A 13,107-nucleotide genomic window follows, 5' to 3' on the forward strand; every position below is an offset into this window, starting at 1 on the left:
TCTGCTGCCAGTCCTACAAATGTTGTTTCCCTGCCAACAAATCTACAAGTGCTTTCCCCTTCTCTACTTCTCAGCTCTTCAGTTCCCCCTCCTCCTCCTCACACCCCACCCCAGCACAGTCTCCAAACATTGCACCTAACAGCCTTATCCTGACCTCACCAAGTCCCTGCATGCTCTCCCAGGCAGCACTAGCTGCTTCTCTCACCCATACCTTGCTATCCCTCTACCTCCTGGCTCACGCCTCCTCCCTATCCCCGTCATCCTCGTCTATACGGCGAGTAGCAATCTGTCCTTTCCACATTGTTGTCATAAAAAATAAATAAATAAATAAATAAATAAACCACTCGTCCTGAACAGGACAGGAAGGCCCAACAGTACCAACTGGCTGCTGTATCATCCTCAGCCCATGGGTATCACTGGATGTGGATATGGAGGGGCATGTGGTCATCACACCACTCTCCCTGCCATATGTCAGTTTCTGAAACCGGAGCCGATACCTCTCAATCAAGCAGCTCCTCAGTTTGTCTCACAAGGACTTAGTGCACCCCACTTGCCAACAGTGCTCGGCAGACTGGATGGTCACCCATCCAAGTGCTTGCCCAGCCCGACAGTGCTTAACTTCAGTGATCTGATGGGAACCGGTGTTACCAATGCGGCAAGGCCGTTGGCTTGTTGTCATTTCATGTATTTTAATTTTTCAGTTCCTCTTTTTCCTCATTTTGTCATTTTCTGCCTTTTTTTTTCAATTTGAACATTGTTGAGATTCCTTCTCAAGTGTGAATTATCAGTGTTGTTGGATGTCAGCTGTTTGTTGTCATTTTTTTTATACTTTCCCACAACTGGCTTCTCTCTTGATCTTGGATTTACCTTGGTTAATCACAGCCATTGCATCAAAAGCTGATTGAAGATGGCTGATAATTGTAGAGAAGCAACAGAAATAAATCGGCTGTATGCAAAACCTGTTATTCATTTACACTAGACTCAGGTGTAAATAAATTCTGAAGCATGTTATGACAGAAGTAAACAATTGAAAGCAAATAACAGATCCGGATTATGATTATACACTGATAATAATAAAAAGAGCTCCACCCATAAGGACATGTCAGATAGTGATCACTGTTGGCAGGCAGGTAGATAGTACCACACGTACAGACAGATTACATTTTCAACTTTGAAGGACCAATATTTTTTGCACTACACGGTCACAAAATGTACATGCTAGTATGGCAGTGGGCCCCTCATGATTGTAAATAAAAGCGGCCAGGCATCACAGCATCATGTTGAGCAGGCCTCAGATGTAGTCCCGTGATACCCCACCCCTGCCACTTGCAACTGAGTGTGCAGTTCCTGCAGGTGGAAGTGGAGCACTGGCAACATTTTCCATACCATGTCACATTCTCGATCAGGGAGAGATTGGGTGACACAGCTGATGATAGCACAGAAAACATAGCTGCAAGGCTTGTTTAGGAGGTGGCAGTGGTATAAGGACAGGCACCGTCCTGTTGAAATAGGGCATGGGCCTTGGCATTTATGAACAGCAGGGCCACCGGTTACAAGACCACCTCCACGTGCTTTGCAGCTGTCACGGGACTCCTTGGGGACACCAATGGTAATGGGCACCATAGGAGATCAATCACCACACCATCACCTCTGGCTCGTGGGGTAGGTGATGGGAGACCACAAATCACTCTTTGTGGCACTCTCCACTGCATCTACAAACATGGACCTGGTAGTCATTGACTCCAAGTCAGAAGTGGGACTCATCATTGAAAATGACCTACTGCCAGTCTGCAGTGCCCCATGTCCATCGTTGTCGACCTCGATGAGTTGGGCACAATGCTGCAGGCATGTGAGCGGTGGTCATAGTGTCGGTTGGCATGTGGTGATCCCTGTGACTTGCAAAGGCCTGCCAATGGTACTTGCACTCATGTGATGTAACATAGAAAGCAGATCAGTTCACTGAATGGCCCCTATCTTTGCCCTTTGATGTGTTTGTGTGTGGAGGCCGATCTGATGGTCCTCCATCCTTGTGGTGTGTGTCAAACATACAGATCCTAAATGTGATGCTTACAGGCCTTCCTGCATCTATTGCTCCCAACAATTGGCAGTGGGGGTGTCCGTATGACCAGTGTGGCACACACTATGATGATAGCACAAGTAGCCTCCCACAGCCACACAAAGCAGCCCCTCTCAAACTCACCTAGCTGGGCTACCCACTGTTGAATGTGTAGCCTGGTCATATAGTACTTTCAGATGGTGCTCTAGTGTCACTACCCACTGTCATGCTGACCATCGTGGCCGTCTAAAGCCTTCTTATATCAACTGATAGGCACAATGTCATGGCCTTACCCATGCTCCCCAAGTGTGCAGCCAGTTGTGCAAAAGTTTGCACTTAGCTGACTGGGTCTTTCTTTGTGACAATGAGTGTACATTCACATCATACAATAGTTACTCTGTTACACTAGCCATCCAAAAGATGGATGGATGGAAAGGGCGATATGGGGCTCTTGCTGCTGCCCCCCCCCCCCCCCCCAACCCCTCCTCCACCACCCGCCCGGCCCACCCATGGTCCCTTCCCCTTTCCCCCTTCCCCCACACCCTGTACTCTTAGTTTACTGCTTTCATTCCTAACTTAGAAATCATTTTGTTGGATACTGTGGTGCCCTGAGAATTTTGACGCAAATTCTAGAGACCCTCCGCTTTCTACCATCTCGAACACCCTATATTTTACGCATGAGTGTGAAAAATGGGAGTGTGTCTACCTTGCGCCAATTTTCTGTGTGTGCAGGGCGGACGTGTGTCAAGAGAATGCCACAAGGTGGACGATTGATCGATGTGGGCAAGTGGTTGCTGCACTCACTACAGGACTTACATGCCCAGCACTAGGAGCAAGCGCGCCTTACATCGTGATGGTGCTACGTCAGTCATTATTGTGAATAGTTGAATTATGTAAAAGAATAAAAAGACACTTTTGACTTACTTACTTACTTACTGACTCTCTAGAGTTGCGGAGGGTGGAGTTGCGAGAACCTTGAGAGATTTATGGAACTGTATTTATTGTAAAAGTAATTAATAGTTTCTGATGGACCATGAATCATTTATGAGAAAACTGTTATGTGCTGTTCTGTTTGTGGAAGTGAAATAAAGTAGGGTTGATTTAAAAGTATCCTGGGTGCACACAAACATTTTAAGAGTAGAGAAAATTCCTCCAAATAGAATCCTATCTTCGGAGAAGAAGTTGGGCAGATTGTCGCAGCCAACTATCCTGAGAAGAAGATTGACAAAGCACCTCCAAGTAAGTCCAATGATGAAGGGGACATGAAATGTCTTCCACACCAGCACCACACTGCTTCCTCTGGTTGCAGGAAACCGCCAGAATGTGGCGACCGACGTGATCAGGACTCGAAAAGGAGGAATTTTTGAAGTAAATTGAGATAAGAAGATATTGAAAGTTGCCATAGCAACCAGTAGTAACAAGACTGAGAAACCGTTCCAAGCAATTGTGTGGTGTCTAATAAACCAAAGGAAGAAAATTGCGAATGCAACACAATATAAAACAGCAAAAAGTAATGATGTCAAGAGAATAGTTCAGTGGGGAAGTAAGCAGTCGTCACACATACGTCGACCCACCTGACACCAATGCAGTATGCTGCCAACGAAACCGAAATCAGCCGCCACCGCTGACTGCAACTGCTGTTCACCGTTGCTGACTTCGCATCCGCTCGCCAATGCCGACACTGCAACCAACGTTCTTCGCTGCCGGTGCCCATGCTGTTAACTGGTGCCGATTCTACACCTGGTCACCGACGCAGCCTAGACCTCTATGATGTGTGAGCGAAAACTAATAACTGTTTGGTAAAGTTGAAAGAACTGCAGGACAATAAACTATGGGTGTATTTATTGTACACAATATTGTATTTTAGGTTAGATGATCACTAAGTCGAAGAAAAATAGAGAGGTGGATAATATTCAGGAAGTTGGGGAAACTTCAGAGCCAGCCATGGCAATGACTGTAACAAAGGAAATGCCAGGCTGGACTGAGGTAGCAAATTTAATTAAAGCACTAAGCCTTAAATTAGATAACCACAGACAAGAACAAAGAGCAGATTCAGCTTCTTTAAGACAAGAACTATATGCACAAAATGCTTCATTGAGAGAACTGAGTACAACTTCAAGTGAAAAAATAGATGGCCGGGATGCAGCTTCAACTGCTCAAATTATCTCTTTGAGAAATGAAATAAGTACAACTTCAAGTGAAAAACTGGGAGCACAAGGTGAAGCTTTAAATTCTAAGTTTGATGTATTAAATGATAAAATGGAAAATTTACAAGTAGATTTACAGAATGAATTAAGTAATTCTTTAACTGTCCAAATGAATCAAATGTTTACGGATTTTAGCCAAAAGCAGAATGATCAATTTTAGAAGTTGACCCAGAAATTAGAATTTGATATTGAAGATAAGTGTACCAATAGGGAGTCTGAATTTAATGAAAAATTAGGGTCACTTCAGAGTGTGTGTAATGCAGTGAAACAAAGACTACATACCTTAAACGATAGCGTAGAAAGACAGAATAAGCTGATCCCTATCGCCCAATCGCAAATTGCAGGTGTCAACACTTGAATCGATGATGTGGAGAGAAATTTTAAAGAAAAGCTAGCAACCTCAGACAACATAGATACAAGCGATCTGTAGGAACAGGTAGAGGAAATAATCAACCAAAAAGTTGCCAAGAAGGTAAACCCAGACAACGTTCCATCACATTTAGCTTCAGAACTTAATGATACTAAGAGAGGCATGGACGATTTGTGGAAAGAGTTTAAATTTATACAGGATAAGAAAGAGAAAAGGGTGGCTTCTCCGAATGTAATGTTGACTAGGGAGGTGGTGACATATTTACAATGGGGAGCACATTCTGGACTTTCCAGACAATTTCCCAAATTTAAACCATATGGAGACGTACACTCAACTCATTTCTTGAAACGATTTAATCAAGTCTTGCCGAAGAATTGGGAAGACGCAAGAAAAGATAGAATTTGCTGTAGGTTACCTTCTAGGAGAGCCCTCAGAGTGGGGCACAGTGAATATAGAGAATTTCTCATCTTGGGCAGACTTTCAGAAAAGGTTTAAGGAGAAGTATTGGTCAACAAGTGCCCAAGAAAAGTTAATATCTGATTTGTGGGACCCAAAGTATTATAACAATACAGAGGGTACGATGAGAAAATATTTGGACTGGAATTTAACAAGGGCAAAATATTTAGATGAACCCATAGAGGGAGAGGGATTGGTAAGAATTTTGATAAGGCGATTACCCACTTATGCTAGGAAAGACATATTATGTAGCGGGTGGAAGACAGTAGACGAATTATTATCTTTTGTAGATGAACTTGATGCAATAAATAAAGACTTAAATGAGAACATGCATCAAAATGAGAATCAGAACTACAGAAGGAATAATAATAATAATAATAATAATAATAATAATAATAGCAATTTTAAAAGACTTGAAACTAATTTGGCTAGAGTAAGTACACTGGTATAGTTGGAATAGTGGTAATGATAATTATCAAAAAAGACATCCACTTTCGAATATAGGCCCAGTAACTACACAAGAATTTGTACCTAGTAATAATAGGGATCAAAATGGAAATGTAATACCTCGATTCGGTAACCAGCCAGTAATGAGGAAAACGTTGTGCTCTCTGGATCCAGGGCCAGGGCCCAGGTTGTGGAAATACATTAGAAGGCCTACCTCATAATAAATATGCTTACTTTACACATAAAGTACCAACAAAAGAATGATTACTACTTGAGGAACCTGGCGTAGTTACAATTAATCTACAACCGATTATAGTTGGAAAAGCAGAAGATTTTGAAGTCGATATATTTATTGATTCTGGTAGTGAAGTGTCACTTATTTCTAGTGGATTCTTTAATATATTAAGAACTAAACATAACTTACCACTATTACCAGTAACAGGAGTATACATAGTAGGTATTATGGGAACAAAGAGCAGACATGAGACTCAGGTAAACTGCAACATTGGGAATGTCCCATTTTGTCAGTCACTTTTAGTGGTGGATAACAATAGGGAGGTATTATTTGACCTAGATCGGCTGTCAGAATGTAGCATCATATTGAATTTTGAAGAGAGTAGTCTTTATTTTGGATTAAGTGAGGATAAATATTGTGTTAAGTTTATAACAGACAGTTATATTGATAAACCAGCGTTTACGATTGACAGTGACAGCGCAATTGTCACCAGAGATGGAAAACGCAGGTCATGCATCACATCGAGCTGACATAAAAAATAAAGTGAATGAATCCCCAATATTAACCAATGACCAAAAATGAGATTTAACCAAAATCCTATTAGAATATGAAATGGTATTTTCTGATAGTCCTGGTAGTATTAGTGACTATGTATGTAAATTTAAGATCAAAGATGATACTCAATTTTTCTGTAAGCCATAGCCGATACCAGTAAGCTTAAGGGTAGCGGTTAAGGAGGAGATCAGTAAAATGATAGGCAATAAAATAATAGAACGCAGTACGAGTGTTGTAAATAATCCTTTGGTAGTAATGAAAAAGGCTACAGGAGGTGTGCAGCTAGTACTGGACGCGTGCACCCTAAATAAACATATAGAAACTGAAAGAGATGAACCTATTAACATCGATGAGTTACTATCTAAATTTGAGAAAGCACAGTATTTTAGCTCGATGGACCTGACTGCTGGGTATTGGCAAATCCTGTTACATCCACATTCAAGGAAATATACAGCATTTCTGGGTATTGGCAGATCCTGTTACATCCACATTCAAGGAAATATACAGCATTTCTATTTGATGGGAAATCCTATTATTTTAATGTATTACCATTTGGACTAAATATCTCGGTATCAGTATTCATACATGCTTTAGACAAAGCATTAAGAAGAGCATTATTAAAGGATTTAATCATATATGTAGATGATATACTGATAATATCACCCACCTGGGACATGCATTGCCTGACCTTGAGGAAAACCCTAAAAAGATTTAAGGAAAGAGGTATTACAATAAAATTGTCTAAATCACACTTTGCAAGGCAAGAGCTAAAATTTTTGGGACACATCATAGGTGTACAAGGAATTAAGCCTGATCCAGAACGTATAGAGGCTATGAAGGAGTGTCCACCACCTAGAAACATAAGACAATTGAAGGGATTTCTTGGAATGGAGGGTATTACAGATGCTATATACAAAGTCAAGAGTAAAACGACCCTCGACTTTTGCGCTTTTTATGGAAGCGAAAACTACGGAGTTGGGACCAAGAGGTACATAATGCATTTGAAAGTGTAAAGCGGGCACTATCAGAACCACTGATGCTGCACCATCCAGTGATGGGTCAACCATTTTAGATTTCAACTGATGTATCAGACTATGGTATAGTCGCAGAACTTTTCCAAGGCGCATGAGGTTTAGAAAGTACAGACCATAGGTCAATAGCTTTTGCTAGCCAGAGTCTCAACAAACATGAATTGAATTATACAGCCACAGAAAAACGAATTATTGGCTATAGTATGGAGTATACAAAAATTCCAAACACTGATATGGAGGTCCAAATTATATCTCTATACAGATCACCAGGCTCTGTCATTTTTAATGAATAGTCGATTACTAATAGTATATTGATGCAGCGGATGTTGTTTCTTCAAGAATATGACATTAAAATCCAGTATATAAAGGGTTCTGAGAATACTGTACCCGATGCTCTGTCTCGGCTACCAGTAGGCATAAAAGAACTAAAATTTACAAAAGGACCTAGCGTAATATTTGTGATTAATTTTTTAATGTTGTAATATCCACTTAACAAGGTGCAAGAATTGGTTCAGAAAATAACAAATAACATCCAACATGATCCTTATTTTACAGATACATTCGCTATGTGTGTTAGGAAGTCACTGCCTCCTAATCAAGATGGATAGTGGAAGATTATAGGACATAATTTGTTCTGGAGAGACAATAAGACAACCCAACATTGGCATTTATGCATACCGAATTTAGTAGAAGACGAATTAGTGTGGTGCATTCATAAGGGGTATGGACATTTCGGTATGAAGAAATGTATTTCACACATGAATAAGTTCTATTATTTTAAAAAGCTAGGACATAGAATAGCATCGGTCATCAAAACTTGTCAGAAGATAAAAGAGGATAACACTCATGTTAAATATAAAATGTATCCAATTATTCCTAAAGCGTTACATGATCTAACAGCTGCAGATTTCTTTGGACCAATTCCAAAAGGAAAGGGAGGGCTGGCTTACATTTTTGTCCTCACAGAATGTTGGTCTAAGTATGTTAAGTTGTACCCTATTAAGAAAGCAAACACACCAATGGTAATACACTGTCTACAACAAGTGGTTCCTTTCCGACAATGGACCATAGATGACTGGTAACGAATTTAAAGAATTTCTAGCTTGGGAAAATATTCGTCAAATATTAATCTCCAACTATAATCCATCTTCTAACCCATGGGAAGGGGTTATGAAAGAAATTGGGAAATTATGCCGCACATGCTGCTATAAAGAATACATGTCATGGGCAACAAAAATTAGAGACTTTGAGCTTATTTTAAATGAATTACCACATTTATCAACTGGACTAACACCTTTGGAAGTAATCGGTAAACCCTTTCTAGGTGAACCTCTTATTAAATGCTTTACTTGGCCAAAACAACCTACTACTGATTACCAACTGAATCAAACGATAGTTGCTAAGAACTTAGCTAAGAGAGCACAACAATGAGTAAGTAAACATAACGAGAAGGCTATCGAACCCAGCTTTTAGTGAAGGGAAAAAAAGGGCATATAGGCAGACCAAAGAGAGGCTGACCTATACTGTGTGAGCAGGGACACCAAGGAGGGGATTGACCAGTACCGTAGAATGTAGGAGAAAGGTTACCCATAGATTCAACCCATAAGTAAGGGATAAGTACTGTTCCTAAGGGACAAAGGGCAGCATAGTGATAGAAATCACGTATTTGGTAGGAATTATTCTGGTAAGTTTGAATTCATAATGCCTCTAGCATTATTAAGATTTATGGATGTTGGAAAGACCAAGCTCATAAATTTTCTCCAGAGTTCCTTCAGACAACAGAAAGCTGTATAGGATAGTACTAGTCCGTATGAACAAAGGAAGGAGTAGCATGAGGATTAAGGGTAAAGGATAAAATGTTTAAGGGTCCATTACACCTGTAATTTACGAGTGGAACTGAAAGAGAGTGCTTATCCTGTGAAGTTCAAGAATTTATGAAAAATACATATATATATCTAGAATTATGGAGTAACTGAATGTCTCAGAGAGGTGGATTGTTATTAAGTATGATGTCAATGTACATATTGAATATGTATAAAATATCAAGTGTTCGAGCTAAGGGGAGGGATAAGTAGTGCCTCGAGAATTTCGACGCAAATTCTAGAGACCCTCCGCTTTCCACCATCTCGAACACCCAATATTTTATGTATGAGCATGAGAAACGTGAGTGTGTCTACCTCACACCGGTTTTCTGTGTGCACAGGGTGGATGTATGTCAACAGAATGCCACAAGGTGGACGGTTGATCAATGCGGGCAAGTGGTTGTTGCGCTCACTACAGAACTTACATGCCCAGCACTAGGAGCAAGCACGCCTTACATCGTGATGGTGCTACATCAGTCATTATTGTGAACAGTTGAATTATGTAAAAGAAAAGAAAAGAAACTTTTGACTTACTTACTTACTGACTCTCTAGAGTTGAAGAGGGTGGAGTTGTGAGAACCTTGATAGATTTATGGAACTGTATTTATTGTAAAAGTAATTAATAGTTTCTGATGGACCACAAATCATTGGACTTACAAAATATGATTCATTTATGAGAAAACTGTTATGTGCTGTTCTGTTTGTGGAAGTGAAATATAGTAGGGTTGATTTAAAAGTATCCTGAGTGCACGCAATCATTTTAAGAGTAGAGAAGATTCCTCCAAACAGCATCATATCTTCGGAGACGAAGTTGGGCAGATTGTCGCAGCCGACTATCCCGAGAAGAAGATTGGCAAAGCACCTCCAAGTAAGTCCAATGATGAAGGGGACATGTGAGTCTTGCACATCAACACCACATTGCTTCCTCTAGTCACCGAAAACTGCCAGAATACATGTACCATTTTGATAACACATGAAGTTACACTGCACAATTAATCTACTGATAAGAAATATTGAGTGAATAACCATCAATTTGCTGGGATACAGTAAGTTTTTTGTATCATCTGCAAAATTCAATTTTTATGACATGACATGTCTTCAAACTGATCAGTACAAATACACAAAAAAATGGCACTTTTATAATCTGATTCCCCCCCCCCCCTCTGTTGCCTCTCCCAAACATACATTTCCGTGGATACCCTTGACTGTTACTATTCTTAAATCCTGAGTTCTTGCAGCACATTACATTAATGAAACGAATCAAAACAAGACAAAATGAGACACCAGTACATGTAAACAGAAGCTGTGGATGCAGTTTCTTTCTTGCATAGTAGGACACTACAGAACAAACACTACAGGTGAGCAGAGAATATCTCGAGCTCACCTTTACAACTGATTTTTTTTTTTTAATTCAATACTATGAGTGTCTCATCCCATTCCTCTCTTTTATAAATAATCATGTTTAACACAAAATTAAATACAGATAATGATATGGAGATTGTTATAAAATACAAATCTGTATCATTTTAAGCACTGTAACATATAATTAATACCAATTCACATCTGCTTTAAAGTCTCAAATGACATCAACTTTTCATATTAATAAAAAAGCAGTTACATTACCTGGATACTCTCTGTCTCCCTATGTCATTCATAAATGTTACTATCAAACCCGTCCGTAATAGGTTTCTACATACTGTTCTAGACTGTAGTTTTGACATGCCCATTATTGCAGCAAGCTCTAGCTGACTAACACCTTGTGGACCAGCTGCTTCAACTGCATAGTAAGCTTGGCTGAGTAATGGCCGGTCTAGCACTTGATCAACATTCCCTGGTGATACTGTGTAAATACAGAGAACAAAAATTTTCATGACAACAATCTTATGTATAGCTTGTGTTAAAAAAAAAAAAAAAAAAAAAAAAAAAAGGGCAATAAATTGGAGATGCTGTACCACATTAGGTTCAGCATAGATATGTAAAACTGTCAATGCAAAGTACAAATTATGCAGCAAGTAACCGCCATTTCAACACTGAACTGATGGTCTTATAGCACCTTATATAGATCTTTTTGGTTTCATTACCAATCTCTTTTCCCATTATACAAAACACATATTCCACTGAGTGAATCTGAACTTTGTAAGAAAATGTTTAGAAGTTGTCAAGGGCTACTTGCTAAATGTCTGACTATTTTCATACAACGTACCACTAGCCCCTAGTGGCCTGTTGCAAAATAATTTGTTCATTTTGTTGTCACAATCACCTATGCGACTTGTGAGTGAGCAGTGCACAGCACGAGCCACCTAACAGGATATAAACTCCATAAAAATTGAGCCTCTCTTACCATCGCATCAATGTTTACAAAAACAATGAAGCTGATGAAAGACTCACTCCAATGTGGAGACTACATAGTTTAATGAATAGTCAGTTTGGCTCAGGGGGTCATCAGGAAACCATTTTATTAACCTTTGAGTGGGCACATCTATGTATAAAGAGCACCAATCACAAAAAACATTGCCTGTACCATTCCACTGCTGTTTTACAATTTTGAACCCATATCTATTCCTTTATTACTGATTCAGCTAAAACAGTTACACAACCACATGAGCTGCTGCAATATAAAATAAAAGGCGAGCATGGTGAGAAACACCTTTACGACCCATCCAAGAAAATGGCCCAGATTTTGAGTTAGCGGAACAATCCCACACTGAGGCAGTTATCTACAAGATAATTAGTAGTCAAATAAGTGGTTGGCAAGGATCTGATGCAACTGCGCAGTTTAATGTTTCAAGTAGGTAATTAGTGTGGGGTAACACTTGTACGCTGCAACAGAGTGATATAATGGAATTTTATTTTATCACTGTTTAATTGAGCAGTGATGTAGCACATATAATGTGAATCTATTTTATTGTTGTTTAGTTAAACTAAGATCAAACTGTGATTTTGCTCATACATGTTTACCTTGGCAACATAAAATTGCTGTTCTTTACACGTGTACAAAGTGCGTAGTGCATGCTTCCGTTATGAAAAACAGTATGTCTCCTTGAGGTTTAAAGTAGCATTTTAACTGATCGTATATTTATACAGGCTGTTCCAAAAATACTTTTACAATCTTATGGGACAGGTTGCTCACACCAAAACAAGGAATAGATTATCTAAACATACAGCTGTAAATCTTTCATTTTTGAGTTGTCAATAAAAGTTTACATTCAATGGCTTTCCAGCCTACAACTTCACTTATTTATGCTCCCATCTGACTCATTGTATCCTGGATGGCATTGTGCTGCCAGGGCAGCTTGTTTACCTTCTTCTTTCACCTGCCTTCAATGTGCTCATAGTGTGCATTTACTACAGACAGTGAGTTAACTGACAGTGTTCCATTCAAATATGGCAGGATATTCATTTTGTGAGCTGGCAGATGTGACTTTTATGTATGATCGCACAAACTGTAGTGCTCATGAGGCTGCACAGCAGTATTAGTTGGTGTTTCCAGACTGAAGACAGCCGAGTCATCCATCCTTTGGTAATGTGTACTGTTGCGTTGCAGAGAAAGGATCCATGGCACCAAAGACTATGGGCCCAGGAAGACAGCATGTTGCTTGTATGTCTGTCCAGAAAGACCACGCTCTATGGGCTTTCAAAGAAGAGCCAGTTATTGCTGCAAGACAAGTGGACCTAGAATGCGGTACAGCACCAAGTTCAGCATATAATGTACTTCACGAGCAACTCGTCTATTTGTATCATCTCCAACATGAGTAGGGCCTTAGCATGCTGATAACCCACCAAAGGAGAACTTTTTTGGAGGTTCATGGTAAAAACTACCAATCTGATGTTTGTCTCTTCAGTTTTGTTTACAGATAAGGCAATGTTTGGAAGAGATGGAATAACTAA

General features: G+C 39.7%; 1 protein-coding gene and 1 pseudogene across 1 annotated transcript in view; both read right to left on the reverse strand.

Moving 5' to 3' along the window:
• LOC126457273 (general transcription factor 3C polypeptide 1) overlaps positions 1-13,107 on the reverse strand; it is a 368,859-nt gene that overhangs the window by 247,096 nt on the left and 108,656 nt on the right. Inside the window, exon 8 of the mRNA XM_050093437.1 lies at positions 10,843-11,059. Within this exon, the coding sequence (XP_049949394.1) occupies positions 10,843-11,059 (217 nt within the window). The remainder of the gene's footprint in view (positions 1-10,842; positions 11,060-13,107) is intronic.
• LOC126458938 (5S ribosomal RNA) lies at positions 552-669 on the reverse strand (annotated as a pseudogene).

The sequence above is a fragment of the Schistocerca serialis genome, chromosome 2 (assembly GCF_023864345.2).
Source record: "Schistocerca serialis cubense isolate TAMUIC-IGC-003099 chromosome 2, iqSchSeri2.2, whole genome shotgun sequence".
Lineage (NCBI taxonomy): Eukaryota > Metazoa > Arthropoda > Insecta > Orthoptera > Acrididae > Schistocerca > Schistocerca serialis.